Source organism: Piliocolobus tephrosceles, chromosome 2, assembly GCF_002776525.5.
Source record: "Piliocolobus tephrosceles isolate RC106 chromosome 2, ASM277652v3, whole genome shotgun sequence".
Taxonomy (NCBI): Eukaryota; Metazoa; Chordata; class Mammalia; order Primates; family Cercopithecidae; genus Piliocolobus; species Piliocolobus tephrosceles.
In genome coordinates this window covers 64,687,283-64,709,318 of record NC_045435.1, presented here as the reverse complement: position 1 = coordinate 64,709,318, position 22,036 = coordinate 64,687,283, and the positions used below count along the sequence as shown (strand labels likewise).

The following is a 22,036-nucleotide window of genomic DNA, read 5'->3' as shown; positions in this document are numbered from 1 at the left end:
ATGAAGCTGGAAACCATCATTCTCAGCAAACTAACACAGGAACAGAAAACCAAACACCACATGTTCTCACTTATAAGTGGGAGCTGAACAATGAGAACATATGGGCACAGGGAGGCATTATCACACACCGGGGCCTGTTGGGGGATAGGGGGCAAGGAGAGGGATAGGATTAGGAGAAATACCTAATGTAGATGACGGGTTGATGGGTGTAGCAAACCACCATGGCACATATATACCTATGTAACAAACCTGCATGCTCTGCACATGTATCCCAGAACTTGAAGTATAATATTAATAATAATAAAAGCAGGAACTGCTTTTAAAACCTGTATTGTTGTGGATAAATAATTTCGTCCCCCAACAACTGAATTTTTAAACTAAGTGTTTTTGTCTGCAACATATGAGATTTTAAAATTGTGTTTAGAATGAAATATACAAATGCATATGTTAAATGGCTATTGAGATTTGTTAGAAGTGGTGGCATGTTATAATCACAAGTCACGGATGTGTTTTTATGGGCAGAAGTCTTCTTCCCAGCCTCTGGTAACACAAGGGAACACTCTCAACTACTCAACGTCCCGGTGAAGGCCTAAATATGACTTCAACCTTTGCTGTTTTATTTTGAATGACATTCTAGGGCTGCTCTGTCTGAAGTCTCCACATGGGCAAAGAGACATAGATTATTTAGCAGAACAAAAAAAGGGGAAGATCAAAGTAATCAACTCTCATGTTTGAACTCTTAGAATTCGACACCTACATTGTAGCAAAATGTCCAGTAGAAACTATTCATAGTGCACAGCTCCTGTCCTGGAGACTATAATTCTGCTACATAAACACAAGAGGCATAAACCATCCTTGAGGACAAGGCACAACACTGACAAGAACAACTGGATTTAAAACCACAAACCTTCAATGAAGTTTCTACAGGCCCAACTGTTTCTGCCTTATTGTGTGAATATAAGGAATATTTGTCTATCAGCGTGACTAGTGACTTACTTAACTACCTATAGGTGGGTTTCTAAACTGTAGAACGTCAGGGGGCTCTTGCAGATTTTACCTGTCCTCAAACCTCACCTCCTGGTACAAAGTCTTCCAGGTGTTGGAGATACTCACACGAATGAAACATGGTGGCTACATTTCCTTTAGACAATTTCCTAAACATGGGAAGGAGACAGTTTTTGCAAGTAAATATCTGTTTTACCACTTGAGATAAGACAGGTGCCTCTTCACAAGGCTCCCTGCATTTCTTTTGCCCCTCCTTTTCCCATTTAGTATCCTTCCTTCCTAAATCTTGTCCACTGCAGCCCCCCAACCCCCTGGCCCCAACCATGGCCCTGGGCCCCAAGCAGCCCAACTTTCTTCCATGTCTTTAGATATCTGCAAGCACTGTATTTCCTGCAAGTATGACTTAGGAACAACAAAAAAAAGTTTTTGGTGGGGAGAGGAAGCTTGCTATTGGTATTGTTTTTGTTAAAATTTGTCCTTAACAATGGGGGGCTCTGTGGAAATTGAAAGGTTTCCGGATTCTACTGTAGAATGTAATTTTAAAACAACTGGCCATGTATCTCAAGAACAGGCCCACCTTGGTCAGACCACTGTGGTACCATGAAGCATCAGTATCAAGATCTACCCATGAGAAACACTGAATAGCATGGAAAGAGGCTTCGCGTGCATTTTCCCATTTAATCTTCACACTCTGTGATGGGAGAATTCATTATTCCTGTGACTCAGATGAAGAAACCGAGACTCAGAAGTCAGGTGGCTCACTTAAGGTCACAAGACTAGCAAGTTGGGGTGTTTAAGGCCGAGGAAGCCAGTCTTCTCACTTAGCAAAGCAAAACAGCATTCCCCCAAGAGTGGAGAATGGGTTTCCTAAGATGAGATCGTGGATGAGCTGGTGGAGATGTTTCTCCTTCAACTCATCCAACAGCTGAACCTCTGTGTGCAGAGCTCTGTATGATGTAAAGGTGGGAGAAGGCCTGGGAACCCTCAACCTAGTGTCACACTTACAATGGCCACACACAGTATATGTGGAATGAGTCGAAGGCCACAGAGGAGGCTAAAAGAAAACTCATGTGCCCTCTATGTTGCAGGAAAGGAGGCTCTTCACTGCTGGAGAGCTGAGAACAGGCTTTGTGGAGGAGGGGGCCCTGGCTCACCCTCAGAGCATCCCTAAGGGGTGAGCAGGAGGGGGCCCAGCAGAGGGCTGCAGAGAGACAAGGGGCTTGGCTGGCCGCGGCTTGGTGCACACGTGTCGGAGAAGAGTGAGATAGCACGGCAGCATCTGGAGCCGCTCGCAGAGGGAGGGCTAACTCTCGGGGTATTGTGCTCATTGCTGGAATCCAAAATACAGCTTTAAATTATTAAGCGTCCTGGAATGCCACAAACATTTAAAAATCTGCCTGTCAGGATCAGAAAGACACTTGAAGGAAGGATCCTCAAACTGAGTGTCAGAAATGAGAGATGGGCCCGTGTGACCCAACTTCACTCTGCATACTTAACCATCCGTCGCCTCATTCCCTACTCTCCGGGTGGCGGGGTGGCTGCGTGGAAGCAGATCCCACAAACTTACAAAATAAGATCCCACGGTATATAGATTTGTGCATTCTGCCCACATATTAAAGGAAACACTCATCAGGGCCTTATTTTAAAAATTGTGCTATAAAGGTATAAACCCTCCATTTTTTTTTTTTTTTGGAAGCCTTTTTGGGAAGGGCATGAAGCACCCCCAGAACAGTCAGGGGACCATATTTTGTGCAACAGTAATTCTTCTAAATATAGACCATAGAGCAATCACAAGAAGGATGCAAGCGATGTCCTTGGATGCTCCGCAGAACAGGAGGATGACAAAGCTGCTAAGAGGGTTTTGCATTGAAATCCTGCGCTCCCCGATTTAGCAGAAGGCTTATTTCCCTCTCTCACGAGTGGGCTGCTGGAGTGGCCCCACAGCAGTTGCACTTTGAAGTCATTACTTTACCTTGTCCTAGTCCTGCCTTAACAGGTACATAAATTCCCTGGACTCGGGGAGTTTCATTTTTAACCCAGCAGAAGTAAATTTACTTAACCAAACGTGGGCTCTCTCTAACATTTGCCAGATATCACCAGGCGATTTCTTTTTTTTAACCTCATCTTCACAGCAGAAACATAAAAGGGGAGATCTATAAACATTTCAGATTCATAATATACTACTTCCTCTAGGTCCTTCTAAGTGGAAACTTTGCTCTCGAGAGAAGGTGAGCATCTACTAAAAAGTAATTTTCTCTTGTCAGGAGGGCTCGCCGTGCACTTGGTTGCAGCTGAAATGTGTTTTAATAAGGCCTTTCTCCTTTACAAGCCCGGTTTGCTTTTAGTTCCATCCCACAGCCTGAGCAGGGAGGAAGATGGCTCTCAGATATCCTTTTGTTACCCTAATCAGAGCCAGAAGGACTGTATTGACTTTCGGGCCTTGGGGAGTTGTAGTTCTTTTGTATCCATCTCATCCAAGAAATCAAGTTTGATTAATTTGTCATCAAGGAAAACGTGTGATCCGCTCCGAGCCTGGCCTTTGAAGTGGAAGGATGAACTTGGGCTGCAAAGTCCAGGTCAGCGGGCGAAACAGCAGTGGTGCCGAATCGAACAAGTTCTTCTCTGCAGAGCTGCCTGTTCTAAAACACTTTCTTTTTTTTTTTTTTAAACCTTTTCCACACGTCTTCTGGGTTGGACTGCTCCCTGGCTAGGGCCCTCTTTTGTTTACTTTAATTTAAAAAATAGAGTTATCAGGGCTACAAAGCAAGTAAGACCCAGAAAACATTTAGCCACTCCGCGAGGCATGGGGGTGGGAGGATTTGACCTCTCTACAATCTTAAAAGACCACTGTGAGTGAGAGAGCCACGAGGGCTGAACCTGGTGTCAGCACGTGCTTCTGGAATGAATAATCGGAAGGGGTCTCCAGCTGGGTCATGGGACAGATGCTCATTTATGATGCTCTGGGCTTGTTGACCTGCACTTAGTGGAGTTCCCAAACTGCTGAAAATGCATAAGGTAGTGGCCCCAAGATATTATTTAATCCTAGACTTAGTGTCATATTTCTTGTTCAGATGCTATATATGCTTTATAGTTAAAGGGCTTTTAAAAATTACAGAGTAAGCAATCTTTATACATTCCACAGTGTAAGGATCCCCATATTTCACATGCTGGTGCACAGGCCTTTTGATGACTGCTACCCCTCAGGTATATACATAAAGACACAGTGAATTATTGGCCAGAAGTCAAGGGCTTGTTTGACTTTCAAAGACGTTTAAAAAGCACCAACAAATTATAAACAGCCTCTGTGGTTACTGAATTCAGTGTCTATATTATTATTATTAGAGAATTTGAAAACAATAATGAGATTAGCAAAAACACTCAGCTTTAGAAATCTAAGGGGTTTTTGACTTTAAAAAAAACACCACTTATGACAACATTCAAACATTTCTTCATTCAAACATGCATTGCATTCATACTTATAATGCAGGTATGTGCAACTCAAAAATGTCTAAGATATACTTCCTGCATTTCTTATGGTCTAGTAGTTCAGTTTCAATATTTAGCAATCCACTAAATTGTCAGCTCCATGAAATAGGAATGATGTCATGTCTTGTTTTTGTATCCCCAGTGCTTAACACATCAGTTGTTCAAGAAATATTTGCTGAATGAATGAGTCAATATTGTATATGGTCTATATCTCAGCTATACTAAGGCCTATTAACTTTCCTTTAAGGTAGCCAGGATTGAAATAATAATATATAATTATAATACATATATAAAACATAATATACACATCATACAGGGAACTCTTGGGAGCTTCTCATAATTGTCCCCTCAGTGACAAGTTTGAGTGTCTGCAATTCAAGATGGACAATAGGAGACTTATGCTTCAGTGAGAATTTGCTCAGCCTCTAAAACATTTTCATCAACTGCACTTTCTTTTTGCTTTTTTGGAGGCAAGGCCTCGCTGTGTCGCCCAGGCTGGAGTGCGGTAGCATAATCCCGATTCACTTCAACCTCTGTCTCCTAGGTTCAAGTGATTCTTATGCCTCAGCCTCCTGAGTAGCTGGAATTATAGGCATGCACCACCATGCCCAATTAATTTTTGTATTTTTAGTATTGATGGGGTTTCACCATGTTGGCCGGGCTGGTCTTGAACTTCTGGCCTCAGGTGATCCACCCACCTCAGCCTCCCAAAGTACTGAGATTATAGGCGTGAGCCACCGCATCCGATCCTGAACTTCCTTCTTATGTTATGATGGCAATAATGCTCTTAGAAAATAATTGTAAAGTTCATTTAGGTTTTAAGTTGGTTTGTGGCAAATCAACTCAGAAGTCAAGTGCACAGAACTCAAGTAAATGGGGAAGATTTGTTTTTACCCAATATGGTACAACGAGGTAGAAAGATCATAAACAAGCAGTTAGGAGATGAATGGGTTTGGCCACAGTGTTGCCATCAAAGACTTGTAGGACCTCAAACAAGTTAAGCTGGGCCAACACCTGAAGAGGAAAGCGGGAAAATTTCCTTGAAGCAGTTCATTCCCTTCACTGTATGGATAAATTGATACAGCCAACCAACGGAAGTACCATTTACTAACTCTTTACCGCATCCAAAGGGCTGAGCTGGGTGCTTCATATGTTACTGGCTTTGAAGAAGCTCTACCTTGCCCTTCTAAAAATGAAGAAACTGGGGCTCAGATAAGTTGAGGGGCTTACTCAAGGCACAAGTGAATAGAATTTCAACCCAATAAAGCAAATTCCACACTAAGCTCTTTGCATTGCATCAGTTTGCTTTCTTTCTGATTGTTCATATTTCAAGGCTAAATTGGGCATCCCAGACAAGTTCAAATCCAGAGAATCCTACGGTCTCTCTGTACTCTTAAGTGGCAAAACCACCAAACCTTTTACCAGGACACCTAACATTCTGGTCAAGAAACCAAATTCCATCTTCTCTGCTCTTCTCCTTTCCAATCCCTGGTAGAAGCATTTGCAAACACAAATAGTTAAAGGTCACCAGTAAGAAGCAGAAGAGGGATTTTGCATGATCCATCTGTGCTGGGATAATCCGGAATTGGCCGTGAATATGTTGAAGGGCCTACACACTACATCAGTAATTCTTTTTCACCTGCCATCCACACCAGCAAATGTGTTATTCTTGTACATTCTTTGGAGAAGAGTGTTAGGCATGTGTGTCTGCAGATTGGGCACTCAATAAGTGAGACAGAAAAGCAAGCTTCAGATAGAAATTTTTAATTCCCAGTTAAAACCTTGAGAAAATAAACAAGTAGATGGTGTGTTCTAGCTACAAACTGGTTTCAAGACAAATCTTCTTACATGGAGTTGATGCAAAGAAGCAGGTTAGAAAACATGCATTTTTTTCCGCATAATGTATGGAATGAAGAAAAGATCATTGATTTTAACAGCCAGGAGATGTGGGATACAGCTGCAACTTTGCCACCAACTGCTTGTATGACCTTGAACGGATTCTTTATACTTTCCAGTTCATTTCTTCATCTGTAAAATGAAAAGTCTGAACTAGCCAGTGATTTTTCCATCTTTTTCTTAAAGCCGTGAAGCCTTATCTTTGTAAACGAATTCTCATAAGGAATCTCAAAATTCTTGCACAACATAGCTTCAACTTCCATCAAGGCAGCCTCATCGTAGAACAGGCTGGAGCCACAGTACCTTAGATATATCTTGGTACTGCAACCGACTACTGGTATGACCTTTGGCACGTTATTTCACCTCTCTGAACCTCATGAATATGTTTCCACATACACAAACTGGGGACAACAATGACAGCATCTACGTCATAGGATGTTGGGGAGAACTAATCTCTATGCTTAGATGACATGGAACTCCATACATGCTATTGTTATTGTGGACATTATAGCTATGGACAGAGTCACACACTACAGTAAAAGCACATTAAATTCCGCCCAGTCACTAACTTACAGGGGTATCAATTGCTTATAGTGTGTCACTTTGCATTATCAAAAGACTTACAAATAAGTTTTCTGAACCAACGTTCATAGAGAAGATTCTATATGTAAAATGATGTTTATCACCTGTGATAAAACCAGAGAAAAATGCAAGTGCCTCCTGTAGATCAGGATAATGGTTATTTTAGTGGAGAGGGCAGGGACACATGAAAGAGCCCCTGGGGTGACTGGGAAAGTTCTATTTCTTGGCCTGCTGTTATAGGGTGTTCTCCTTGTAACAATTCAGTAAGTTACACATTTGTTTTGTGTGGTTTTCTGTACCTTTCTTTTATTTTACAATAAAAAGGTTTTATAAAACCTTTGTTTTGTTTCATAAAACAAAATCAATAAGTACATAAGTTATGCTTACTGGTTTCCAAAATGTTAAAATTTGGCCATGTGATGCATGTCAGTGTTGTTTTATTGCTTTATTACACTTTTAAAAATACTTCTTAAAACATATTTTACAATGAAAACTTTGTTTGCCATATCCGAAAGTGTTTCTGTAGAACCACTCTTCTAGGGAACACTCTTTGAAAGCTGATGGACCTCTGTTAAATTGTGGATTCCAAGATGTTCGTTAAAAAAAAAAAATTCTGAGAAACAGTCTTGTTCTTTATAACTTGACTATCTTCATGAAACATGAATTATTTTTGCCTTAAAAAGGGGACACGGCTTTAGTATTTAACCTTCACTTGCATCATTCTTTTCCAGTGAGACTGAAATCACAAAACTCAAATGTTTCCTAAGATCTGAAACCTTTCTCTAGGTCTATACTTTATAGAATCCTATATGTGCAAGAAACAAATGATTTAAGTTTCCTGAATTAAAGAGGAAATTGGGGAGTAAGAGCCTGTCCACATCTTTAATGCTTAGAGGAGCACACACGTTTAGCCCTGCCATCTGTACAAATGATACCAGAGTTCAACATACTTATGATTATAAAGAATTTATGATTTATGCTTGCTAGTTAAATATGCTTATGATTTAAACTTATTTTCTCTGGCAAGAAATAAGCTAGTCAGCACCACAGCCTAGCCAGATGATGGGAAATAGAAATATATTTTAATGACATATATTTTAACTTGCTGGCCCTCGTAAATGCTACTGTTTTTTCTTTTCTTCATATAACAAAAGACCATCGTCCTGTAGGATTCCAGAGATGGTTTTATACATTCATTAATGAAAAGCAGTTAAAAGTTATTTAACAGCAGTTACTGCAGTAAAAGGATCACTGAGGAAGAAAAGGCATGCATGGTCTTGGCTTCCAGGAAAACTACGTCAGGTGACAATGCAGAGGAACCTATGCTAATAGAACAACCAAGAACACATTCCAAAAAGTGCATCAATAATGACTAGATGATAAAGTACACACAGAATGCATGGTGGCAGTAATCAGATGCAAATATGAGAGGGAAATATTATGAAATTGTAAAGCCTTCCCAGTGTTATGCCCTGCTCTTCAGCAATTTCATTAAATTCGCTGTGTTAAAATTAACTAGGCATCACACACAAAATCCTGAATTGCTTGTTTCTGCAGGGAGAGATAGGAAAGTCTGCAGATGAAAGGAAGAAGAGTTTGTTGGTACGTGTTGTTTGTTTTTAAAGGAATATATTAGACAGCCAGAAAGGAGGAGTAAACTCACTTTACTTGCCGAAACAGGGGACAACTGAATCTCACGGGCAAATTGCAGCACAAAAGAGCAACGGGAGTAACTGACTTATTCTAAAACGAAACCATTCTTAGTAGAGGGTAAAGAAAAAGAATTAAAATAAGCAAGATGTGTTTTCTGAGAGACCCAGATGAGTCCTATTATCGAATGTGTTCAACAAGGAAGTGTAAAAATAAAAATAGTTACTCCCCATCAGAATACCAGATAACCTACTAAGCGCCAGACTCCATGCTAGCAGCGTCATACATATTAGAGTTGCTGGACAGAAACTTTTAATACGTGTTGGAATAAACAGGGTTATGCTAATCGCCACACACACACTGGGGATCTAATAATGATTAAGTGATGTGGTTGATTAAACTGCATGAAATTTTTAAACTGGAGGATGAAAATGACATTTCTATACTCTAAGAACCTCAATACAGAACGAGAGTTAGTAGCAACAGATTACAAAAGATCTCAAAATAAAGTTCTACAAACTAACACTTAAACAAACCCTGTGAACTACTACCTTAAAAATGAAGAAGCACAAATTCATAGCAATATAGTCCCAAATTAGAAAATTGCAAGAACAGTCTAAACATTTGCACTAAACACATAAATCACTACCTTTTCAAGTAAGAAAAGTATAGTCTAGTCTTACCTTATTGCTGCAAAAGGCTGGAATAAAAAATACTGACTTATAGAAGCAACTTTCACATGTATCTGAACATCAAACACAACACACAATATAAAATCAAAAATAACTAGAACAGAAAAGTTTTCAGTCTGACCTTAAAAATACTGAGCAAATCACTAGATGAAGCCAGATCAAAAGGAAGGGCATTACACCAGCTTGTAGCCAGATGTGAAAGGGTCCCCAACTGCACAGGGCACAGATGGTATAAAATAGGGGGGTGGGGGCACAAGCAGATCCAAAACATAATCAAACAAACCTGGTTCAACTTACACAGGTAAGACTATTCTAAAGAATTAATAACTTTCAATGCAACTGATAAGATTTTAAATTTGGGACAAATAATGTTAGCTATCTCAAGCTAAAGTATGCTCACTAGTTTAAATTTTGAAATTCTTTTGTATAATCATTGAAATAAATTCTCCATGAGAATATATTCAAAGTCATGGTGACTTGTTTTAAATGAATACTGAAAAGATAATGTTAAAACTTAAAAACAAAAACGATGGTTGTAAGCCACATTATCTGATTCAAGTCTGAGAACTTTGGGGAGAATTTAATGTATACCCACAAAATTAATACCTCTATTTGAAAACAGAAACACTGTAAGTTTATTAAAATGTTCAAAGTCCTTTAATATTCTCCATTCATCATGTAATGTAAACTGCTAAAATTAAAATTTTCACCTCAAGTCTTCATTAAAAGTTGCTTCTTTGTATGTGAAAAGATGAGAGGTAGCATAAATTTTCTATAGAAAACTCAGAAACACTCAATTTACTTCATGTTCAGTTCTATAATGCAAAGTTGACACTTCAATAAATCAGAAATAAACATCTGTTCCAAAATAAAATTTCAAGAAAAATTATCTGACTTCGATATTAGAAATTGAAATTTTCATAAAGAAATCTTACATTTCACTAAATGAGTTGGTAACTTTTCAGGCAGCAACCAAAACAAAAACATTTAACACAGATTCCTTCAATCTCATGATTTCTGAAGGACACAAAAGCATAGAATATCCAAAAGCTATTGTATTGGATATTCTAATAAGGTACACTCAAGACACACATATACAATGGAACTCTAAATTTCAGTAGCAATGATGAACAAAAAAATACTGACTTCGCAATGACTTTTGCTTATCACTCACATCGTTTAGGGAATACTTATTTGATTTTTTTTGACATTTCTATGTATTAACGGATCTCTCCCGTTTAGTAACAGCTTTGCTAAGGTACGTTTTGAAAGTGACAATTAATTTTAGTGGAAATTCATTCCCAGGCTACTTTGATAGTCATTTGAACAGTTTTGCGTTATTTTACATGCAATTTTATAGCTCTATAACGTTCATTTAATCTTGTTCAATGATGCTGAACCCCAGATGCCGTAAGACATTATAGAAAAGTAGTTACTGCACATATGGAGTAACTACTTTTCCGAACATTAATTTCTTTTCTCTTAACAGGCTGAAATGGTATTTAGAAAAGAGAAAAACCACCACTCTGTATTAAAGGCTTTATATTATGGACTTCCAGGGATGGGCTCCTATGACTGCTGTGGTCCCAGCCATAAAGTTCTTATTTACGAGCATCATCTACTCAAGTCTCAGTATTAATGGCTTTCTCCAGCCTTTATAAGATTGTTGGTATCATCCATTGGAATCAGGCCACCTGACAGAGCTTAGGGTTGGGAGGCTTTCCTCATTTGTTATATGTGGGAGTTGGATAAAATCAGAGGTTTTCCAAGAGTGATCTGAGCACCATCAGCATTAGAATCACTAGGGTACTTGTTAAATATGCAGATATCCTCCCAGATTTCTAGTGCTGGGGTCAAGAATTGTGCATAATAAGTAAGTATCTGAGTGATTTTGCTGAATGCTAAGGGGTGAGAAGCACTGGTAGATGATCTCAAAGGTCCCTTCCACTCTAAAATTCTAAGAGTCCCTGAGTTTTCTTTTAAAAATGGATTCATGTCAGCAGCATGAAAGAATTTCTAGAACACAAGATAGTGACTTTTGGTCTCAGTGGGTCAATCTGAATAAGTATGATTAGATTTGGATGTATATGTAAAAATAATAGAAAATAAAATCAAAACAGTATAATCTGACATGAAAGGAATCTATTTGGGATTTCTTCTTGGGAGAAGTAGAGGGGCAACCCACTCTAATTGCTACACATGACCACAGGTTCAAAGGGACTTCTCATTGCCCCTCAGTCCCTATTTTTTTCCATGTCACCCTCTGACTCCTCCCAGCTGTTGAGATCCAGGCTTTTACAATCCTGAGTCACCAAACTCTTGAGTAATTTTAACTGATCTCAATATATTCTTTTCAGAAATAAACAGTTCACAGGCAGTCCTCTACTTTCATTTGTAATGAGTAAAATCTTACAGAAACATACAATGTAGAGAAGGTGAAGGGTAGAATTACATTTTTAAAGGGAACTTCCATATTCAGAGAGCTAAAAAAAAAAAAAAAAAAAATCAACTCCTAATTTTATCTCTTTGGGCATAATATTTGATGAAATATTTTCCATATCTCCTATATGTAAGTTTATTTTATTCTTTTTCTTCCCAACCACTTATAAGCCCAATGAGAGCCTAGGATTTGAGATATTTTAAGCACATCTGGAGCGATCTAGCTTTGACACATTTTTATTAGGTGCATGAAAGCTAAATGCCTTATTGCCAAGTATCATTTTTACATTTTCTCGTCAAATTTTTATAAAAGCATAGGAGCAAAATGCAGTAGGATCGTAAAAGAATTCCACAAACATAGCTGGATAAATTCTGCTGCTGAGCCAGAACTGTTGGCTGGAAGGCAGCGCCACCATGTGATCGTTCCAAAGGCTGTCAGTTTTGTCTAAAGACACAAGTTGGGATCCTCTAAGAGTTGGGCAACTAACAGCAAAAGCCCACTTCCTGTCATAGGAAGGTTATTTTCAAACTCCAAACCCCAGCACCACCTCTGTCTCTGAGAAGGAGAGGGAGAGAAGGAGGAGCTGTTTACAAAGAAGATGTCTGATTACGGAGTCACATCAGTGGCCAGATTGGATCCGATATTTAGTGCTTGATTAGGGTGGCCAGTGGGCAGGTTAAGGCTGGCAGATCCTGAGTACTCTCCATTTAAGGACGCCTGCACCAGGATATAATTTGCCCACTTCAATGCCCAGCTCTGTGGCTGGCTAGCCCTACGTCTTTAATAGGGGACAAGTTCGGCCAAGGCTCAGTTGGTGGACTGCATATTATGTCTATAGGACCCAATTATATCTAAAGTTTCTAAGCTATAAAGTCCTGTGCCTGTGTGCGTGGTGTAGACGTGGGCTAAATTCAAGAAGAGGGGTGAGAGTCAATCTTTAATTTAAAGTTTATTAAAGTTGTGTTTTCCTTTTCATGTTTTTGATTCATAAAGTGTACCACGAATCTAACAGAAATATTACATTAAATGTACATGTTTGCAGTAAATTGTACCCTCCTCATTTAAGAAATGTGGAAAAACTGGGGGGAAAGAGGAAATCTTAAAACTGAGTTAAGTCAGCAGTTCAGCAAGTGCTTACAAAAGACAGTCAAAATACAGGCAAGTTACTTTAAATGGGCATTATTTGTTCTTACTTTCCCAATGTAGGCAAGTGCCTATGATATAACAATTTAGGGAATAATGGGAGAATAAAAAGCATATTAGATTCAATCAGATTTCCTGGCATATATCACAGACCCTAAGGAATTACAAAGACAGAAAAGCAAGCTCTTTGGTTTCTGTATGGTTCCTTGCAGAGTACAACGCTGTACCTGCAAGCACTTGGATGAAAAGACCGGGATTCTACTGAAGTTTGCACTTTCTCCACATCGGCCAAGATGAGTAAACTGCCTTAACACAAAAGTCACATGTCCCACAAAATATTTCCTTCTATCTCAAAAGAGTATTAGCTTCTTTAATCTAAGAAGGTAATGAGAGGTTTTTAAACTGATTAAATCAGCTTAGTTCATACAAAGTCTATTATGACTAAATATTCAATTAAAACAATTTCCAAACCAAAATCTGACAAAATCCTCTCTGAAAGTAATTTAGATGATAGGTTTTTAACATTAGGCAAATTAAATCCTTCTCACAGTTGGTATTTTCTAAAGGGTCAGAAACAGTTGCATAAGTTCACTGGGGCAAAAATCTACTTTGTGTGCTAGTCATGTTCCATGATCATAAACAGAAACTAGAAATATTAACATGAGCCTAACATTCCTATTTATTTTATTTTTACTTCAAAGGCTACATACATGCAAAAGTTGAACATGTCATCACACATGCTTTAAATAAAGTTCAAAAAATAAAAATACTTCAAAATCCATTTACTTATGGAAATATATATGACAATTATAGTGAAGTCAATTAGATCCTTTTTTCTAATCTATCAGAAAAATACTTATATTATAAAAAGAGTTTAATTCATGTCCAGAATAATTTTTTAGAATTCTTGAGTCATAATTTTAAAACAAGTTGAATGTTAGTACAATGTTTGGAGAAACAAGTCCCAGGCTTTTGCTAATGGAATCTGATATTCTCATACTTTATTTTGAAATCACTAAGGAAACTCAAGTTTAGCAAAAAAAAAAAAAAAGCATTTTAAAAAACCTATGATGATAAGTATTACAGCTGAGGTGGTTACTAACCAAGTGAAGGGCACGACTTCTATAAACAGATAATGTTCAAAGTCCTTTAAAATGTTTGAATGGAGATTTTTATCTACAAAAACATAGTGGAGGCTTAAAGTAGCCTCGAGTCTCTCTGCTGGTCAACACTGCAAGAGGAATTAAAAATCCCAGGTACGGTGAAGTTCTGAGTGCACTGCCCTTTTGAAAAATGTGTGAGCGGACACTAGCTCCTGTGACTCCACAAACAAGTCGACTGGGGGAAGTGTCTTTGAATGGCTCTGCCTTTTATCAGGCAAAAGCAGCCCAAGGCTTGGCAAAGTCAGGAGAGGGAAATCGGCGTATTCTGAGCAAGTCTCCATGGTCCAGAGGATGACCATGTCCTTCTAATAAAACCAGTATTTCTTTGGTAGCATAATACAATATATATCAACAATCCCAATAACTAACATGAGCTGAATGCACTCAAAGTCCAACTTTGTAAATGTTCACATGCATCCTGGAAATGAGATGTAACTTCCTTCACCTACATGAAAAAGGGTGGGGACAGCTGCTCAGGCTGGAGGACTACTGATGATGAGAAATGACACACAACGTGAGCAGGGAAAGGGATCATTTAACAAAATGTGTTAGCGTTGACTGGGAAAGCCCTAAGTGGGTAAACACACCCAAACTTTGCAAGGAGCTTAATCCAAACAATTAAAATATCACCTTCTTTTTAAATCAGAAACATCAGGTTTCCTATTGGGAGAAATCCCTTGCTACCATTCTAAGCCTTTGGTTGAAAAGGCCAAATTAAAATTCGGGTTAGAAATGTTTCTACAAAGGGTCCAAAGACTTAGAGCTTGATTTATATCCTGATACTGAATTGTGATTATAGTTTTCATGTTAGGCAATCCAACTATTATTTTCCTTTTATCACTAAAAAAAAAAGTTTTCAAAAAGGAAAATTAAAGATTTGAGTGCAGTCAGTGCAAAATCAGATTAAGTATGGTTTTTCTTTTCCCTGGGACAGAAAAAAACAATGCCCAGCTCACAGTACATAGGAATGTGTCACAACACATAATCAGAAGACAGGTTTCTCCATGCTAGTATTCCTCCTTGTACAGTGTGGTATTCAAAAGCAGTATTGTCATGATTATGCATATTCTCATTAACTAGGTACAGCAGAGCTACTTAAAGGGAAACCAATTTCTTGTGCCTCAATGAAAGGGGAGTGTAGAAAACAATAATTAGGCTGAATAAGGGATTTTAAAGGGCACAAAAAAAAAATTCAGAGTGAAAAGAACAGAGAATTTAGCCAAAAAAATGGTTTTTTTTTGTTGTTTTTATGTTTTTAAAAAAGCAAGTAATGTGACGGTAGAAACCCACACAATCTCCCCCCACCCCACCTGCCACTTTGAGTCCTAATTGCCCATCTGCAAGGACAGAAACCCACTCTAAATTGACCAGCATCGGCTTCGGCAAGTCTTCTCTTCACTCTCCCTCCTGTTAAGACCGTTTCCAAAACCAATCAGCAAAGGACAAAGAATTCTTTACAGAGTGCAATTAGTGTTTTCCACGTCCACCTTCAAAAGCATGATGCTCTTCATGGGCTAAAGGACAGAAAAAAAACAAAAAAGAAAAAAAGGAAAGAAAACTTTAAGCAAAGGATGGGCCAACCCTCCTCTAGGCATCTCATTCAGCTTCCCCAAATGTTGGCAAGAACTCAAATACCTTATTTTTTATTTATTTATTTTTTTGCCAATAACTGTTAGCTAAGGCGTGCATTTCCTGAGAAACGTAATAATGAAAATTAAAACAAGGAATAAACAAGCAATGGGCATGCTGCCTGTTTCTTCTTGCTGTGCCCGGGAGGATGAGTCATCTCAACAAGCCGATGAAGAGAGTATGTTGGGCTGCAAGCAAGTGCCGCAGGGGAAAATGTGCCCCACAAAATGCATTGCGGGGGGGTGGGAGTGGGGGTGCCTGACACAACCCGAGACAGAGCCACTCACAAGCCTATCTTGAACAATAAAGTAAAAATAAAACAAAACAAAGAACCACACCAGGGTGACAGCAATTATACCTAGGTGCCCCTGCTCCCTACCTCTCAACACTCTCCATGGGAAATGAAGTTTCACAAAATTGTTAAGTCTTATTTTTCCAAATCATGTTTCCCCCTGCCAATAGATATTCAGCCCTATCATCTGGTTTGCAAAATTACTGATTTTAATTAGGAACTCTAGAATTTTTTTTTTTTTTTGAGACGGAGTTCTGCTCTGTAGCCCAGGCTGGAGTGCAGAGGTGCAATCTCGGCTCACTGCAACCACCTCTGCCTGCCGGGTTCAAGCAATTCTCCTGCCTCAGCCTCCCAAGTAGCTAGCATACAGGTGCATGCCACCACGCCCAGCTAATTTTTGTATTTTTGGTAGAAACGGGGTCTCACCATGTTGGACAGGCTGGTCTCGAACTCCTGACCTCAAGTGAACCACCTGCCTCGGCCTCCCAAAGTACTAGGATTACAGGCGTGAACCACCAGGCCCAGTCGGAATTCAGGAATTGAAAAAAATTATGCTACCAAAAATATTTTCAAACACTTAATGTTGTTTAAAGTAGAAGATGGCACAGGGAAACCTACAAAACACCTAACATTTTCTCTAAGGCAAAAGACTGAGTGTGACAATCTACCTCCTGGATCTGGCTAACCATTACCAGGAAGCAAGGTCTGATAAATGTGGGGTAATTCAGGACTCTGGGTGCTTTGATCCCCAACACGCTACCCACACTAGCAGTGAATGGGGTTCCAGGGAGGCAGATGGGCTGCCCCATTTCACCTTTTAAGCCCCTTCCAATTCTGTTTTCTTTTTCTTTTTTTTTTTTTTTTTTTTTAAAAGACAGGGTCTTGCTGCTCTGTCACCCAGGCTGGAGTACAGTAGCATCATGCTACTCGGCTCACTGCAGCCTCGACTTCCCGGGCTCAAGCAATCCTCCCACCTCAGCCTCCTGAGTAGCTGGGATTACAGGTATACGCCACCATGCCCGGCTAAGTTTTGTCTTTTTGACAGAGACGGGGTTTTGCCATGTTGCCCAGGCTGGTCTTGAACTCCTGAGCTCAAGTGATCCACCCGCCTCAGTCACCCAAAGTGCTGGGATTACAGGCATGAACCACTGTACCTGGCCTCTGTGTTTTTCATAAGGACTAAATTCTTCAGACTATTGCTGAAGGGGTGGGTGGAACGGGTCTATTTTCCCTTCAACATCATCTTGGACATTCACCCCAACCTACTCTGCACTTGGATAAAACTTTGGGAGAGACGCACTTTATACTTCCCAGGTCACCTCAGGTTGGCCATATTCCTAAGGGCAGCCTGAAATCTGAACTAACTTAATAGAACATTTCTCACAGCTTTAACTTTACAAACATTTCACATTGTGTGTGTGTGTTTTCTTTTTAATAAAGATATTTAAGGAAGACACCAAAGAAAACATGGTTTGATCTGCAAGGAAATTATACTATACTTCAGGGTCAAATAGAGGTACCATAGAACTATAGTGACCTGGTTTCCAAACAATAAATCCAGATATACAGGCTATCCAAAGATCTGTGTTACTTCTAGGTGTGAGGAGCAGTCAGGGGTGGTCATAGTTGCATACTACAATGCTGATGGGTTAAGGAGACAGTAAAACAGAACATTCAGAACTGGAAGTGCCTAGTGAACAGGAGTTCTGTCAGCCTTAGGTTACTTCGCGTGGAAAGGGATTATAAAATTGCTCTAAGCCTGGAGTTGGGAAACTTTTTCAGGAAAAGAAAGAGAATAAATGTTTGTCTTTATGGGCCATGCGGTCTCTGTCCCAATTATTATTATTTATTGTTGTTGTTTTTGAGACAGAGTTTCTCTCGTCACCCAGGGTAGACTGCAATGGTGTGATCTTGGTTCACTGCAACCTTCACCTCCTGGGTTCAAGCAATTCTCCTGCCTCAGCCTCCTAAGTAGCTGGGATTACAGGCGCCTGGCACCACGCCCGGCTAACTTTTTATATTTTTAGTAGAGATGGGGTTTCGCCATGTTGGCCAGCCTGGTCTTGAACTCCTGACCTCAGATGATCCGCCTGCCTTGGCCTCCCAAAGTGCTGGGATTACAGGCGTGAGCCACCAGGCCTGACCTCTGTCTCAATTATTAACTCTGCCACTGTAGCACTAAAGCAGCTATAGGTAACACGGAAACAAATGAGTATTGCTCTATGCTGATAAAACTTTATTTATGGACACTAAAATTTGTATTCATATAATTTTCATGTTTCACAAAATATACTTTTTCTTTTGATTTTTTTCAACCACTGAAAAATGTAAAAAGCATTCTCAGCTACACCTCTACAGAAACAGGAGAGGGGAGGGGAAGACAGGGGGCAGATTTGGGCTCCAGCTTCCTGCTGTAAACAATTCTCACGGCAGAAAAGACCTTTGTCACTCAGCTGCTCTGAAGAACTTAGCAGAATTGGCTAGGGTGGGGCTGGTCATGGAGTGGAGTCTGTGCATTGTGAATTTCTCAGTCAAATAATGTGTATCCATATCAAACATAAGTTATCAATGGCCCAATGCCCATCTACCCACTAGAGGCCACGACTGAATATGCTTGGGTTCTTTCTACATGGAAAATTTACAGTCACCTGGCTTCTGTAAACTTGGGAATACTTACACTAGGATCCTATTAACTAAATCAGAGTAAAAGCATAAATTGGCCATTTCTAACTTAGCCCACCCTGCTGTGAAAAAGATTTCAGCCCAAACCTCATTTTTCCAAATCACTTCTGCAGCAAGTGGTATATACCCTGCTGAGTAAAGGACTGCCTGCTTTGTTTACAATAAAGAAAACTTTGTTTTTTCAAATTCAGATTTTTTTTTTTGCAATGGCCTCTACCTTTAGGTATCTATTCGATTTAACTGACCAAGTTGCAGTTTTCTTTCCCCTTGTTTGGCTTTTTTCTTTCCCAGAGCCATCACAACAGCTAAGCAGTGAATCATCCTGCCCTTTGTCAATCTTACTTGATTATTGCCATGGCCCTAAGAAGTAACCTAACCACTCTGTGGCCTTATTATGTGATAAAACAGATATCTTACTACCTGTGTTGAGCCTGCTGCTAACCAATGTGTTACCTGGAAACTTAATCATAGAACTTTGAAGTAGAAGGAACCCTGGAGATCATCTAAGACCAACCTCCTCGATACTCAGATAAGAAAGTAAAAGAATGAGAAGTTGTGACTTGCTCAAGGTCACACTGGTGAAGCTGGACAAAAATCCAAAGTGCCTGACTTAACGACCCCAAATTGGTGTTCTCCTCTCTAGAGTCAAGTGTGGAGCTGGTTCAAAGGTGGGAAAAAATGTTTTAGCCCCATACATAAATGCCAATGAAATACACTTCCATCTATAGAGTTTCTGCTAGTCTTGTGAAATAAAAAAAAAGAAAAAACCCTTGATGACCTTTCAATTAGTATCTGGGGTGAAAATACAATTAAAGTATCCCTAAAGAATAAAAATGGCATCGGCAAATTTGCAACTTCTACACTGCACGGCCAATAAGCAACTTCTGCAGTGACGTTTTTCTGTCCCTTTTAAACTTCCATTTAAAATTCAGATTATCTGTAGTGCCAGATCAGTCCCACTGCTTAACATCTAAGTCATTTGGCCTGTGATTGTATGATTCCTTACAGGGAGGCCTTAGTGTTAATATCCCCTGTCATACTAGGACACTCACAAAACAAAATTTGATTTTTTTATCCTTTTTGGGAAAGAGTTGGAAAAAGTGAAGCAATAATGAACTGTATTTCAGCAATTCTAAGATGCACTCCTCACAACTACCACACGTATATTTGAAGACCTCTGGTACCAATAATGTGTTACAGTTTAATTGGGAGCCTTATATTTTTCTTTTTTAGTAATACTAAAAATAATGGAGCATTTTATCTTCAAGAGCATCTTAGATATCTTAGATTCAATGAAATACAGTAGTTAAAAAATGGGTTATTGACTCTAGGAACAGTTTTGGATACAGGAAATTTATCATACATGTGTAGGGCTGTCGTCCTTTTCTCTAACTCTTTGTTAAATGTGTGACCTGCAGTTTGATCTACTAAACATTGGTTTAATAGCACTAAGATGTTACATTATGAAAAAGAAGACTTTTTCAAAAGAGCACACAAAAGCAATGAACATGAATCATGATGGAAACAATGGGTCCACACACCTATTCATACTGTTAACATTTCAACACTAGGCGTGAATTCTCTCTCAGTTCTGTGTCACAGTCATTCATAATGAGGAAGTATTAGCATTTCAGTAGAACATTCAATCATGCCTGTGCTCAGAATGCATTTCTTCCACAAATACAGATGTTATACATTATAAATTCCTGTTTATGAAGGGATGATTGAATATCTACCTGCCAGTTCATATAATGACATTTTTGTTACTGTTGTTTCCAATAGAATGCAATTTTTTTTCTGAGAATTACAAATTTGAGTTCAGGTACAAATTTTTGAAATAACAAACACGGTATTTGTTATTTCCTTTTCTGATCCACGCAGCTAGGCAAGAATAAAATATCATTTTAATTTCTGAGACTATGTTTGTTTTCTTTTTTTAAACACTTAAATGTATTTTGTTGAATTCTTTTCTGAATTATCAAATTTCAAGTGAGTCTGCCTTCATCGCATTTGCAAAACAGTTTCTATCTTTAAAAGTATGATAGAGTAAGCTAGAAAGTAATAACTAGAAATGAAGCACTTACGTTTATAAAATACTGCTTTAAAAGTTATGTGGGGCAGAAGTTCATAGATCTTTTCTAAAACAGTCGCTTCACCCACTAAAGAGGCATTTACATTCCAGACTTGGACGACGTCTTCTCGGTCCCGAACACTGACACTAACTCCTATTACTTCATCATCTGAGGGGAAGACAGGGAAAAAAAAAAAGAGTGATACTTTCAAGTCAGTCTGACTGTTTCTAAGAACTTAGTCTTTTTATCTGAAAATTAAGGATAAGATGGAAAAAAGGTAGCACAAGATAACTTGTAAGAAATAATTGTTTCTACGGGGAATCACTGGAGGAAAGCAAGTCAGTGCACAAAAGCTGTAGCAGTCACATCACATTTATCCAGGGACTTAGATAAAGTGTTCCAGCTGAATGCATTTTCCAGATAAGTAATTTACCCTTTTTAACATTAGGAAAGCTTTGTGACTATTTCTTACTCTGTTTTGATGAGACTTTTTCTAAAATGGGTTGCATAATTCCCTGCCCTCTGAAAGCCAAGTGAACTGAAATGAACTTTTCCTTGATGCCTTGCTGTCTTTATCAAGGAGTGCAAGAATTTCTCCTGACTTCCTGCCAAGCTTTCAGGGACCTTGGAGTGGTCAGCGCTATCTGCCCCAACACTAACTGGACCCAGATTGTGCATTCTCTGCTGCTCATCTGCTTTCTGCAGTTTGCTGGTCTGCTCCTTTCCTACGAATTCCTTCTGCTTCCTGATGCCTCCCTCTAGAAATCCTTTTTCTGGTTTTGGGCATTATATACTGTGGGCTAGTGAGCCAATGACCATCTGTTAGCCCTGTGTATAGAGTGAGAGTAAAATCTTCTGAGTACAGCTCTGCTATTACAGGATCGTCCTTCAGTGAATGAACGTTAAGGCATTTATCTACACTGATTAAGGTGGACTTTTTCAAAAAAACAAAATTCCAGAGTAGGGCTGTCTTGTACACAGTTGAGAACAGCGGATGGATAGTAAGGTGTTTTACTGTTTTATCCTCCCTTGCAGCCACTTTGTTTACACAAATTTGCAGCAAAATGAAAAGAATACAAACTTTTGATTCTTGGTTTTCCTTGTTCATGACACAGTAATGCAATACGGTCAGCTCTCTGCACTTTCATAAACAGCATCAATATGTAATATGTGAGAGATAAGCATTATCAACATAAGAAAATTTTGCTTTAGTTAGTATGCTTTACCTAATTTGCTGGCCTCTGTAAATCTAAATATTCATGCCATCAGTTTTTCTAATTGTCGTCTGGAAGTTAAAACGTTTT

At 39.0% G+C, this 22,036-nt stretch overlaps 1 protein-coding gene across 6 annotated transcripts in view; it reads right to left on the bottom strand.

The window, feature by feature from the left end:
- Positions 1-10,127: 10,127 nt before the first annotated feature.
- Positions 10,128-22,036, bottom strand: part of EIF4E3 (eukaryotic translation initiation factor 4E family member 3) — a 76,824-nt gene continuing 64,915 nt past the window's right edge. For 3 of the 6 annotated variants that reach the window (XM_023200061.2, XM_023200054.1, XM_023200057.1), the window contains exons 7-8: positions 20,745-20,900; positions 10,128-15,571 (exon numbers count right to left, since the gene is read on the bottom strand). In XM_023200061.2, the coding sequence (XP_023055829.1) occupies positions 15,525-15,571; positions 20,745-20,900 (203 nt within the window). In that variant the 3' untranslated portion in view covers positions 10,128-15,524. The remainder of the gene's footprint in view (positions 15,572-20,744; positions 20,901-22,036) is intronic. The other 3 variants (XM_023200064.2, XM_023200050.2, XM_023200068.1) reach the window with 1 other exon arrangement.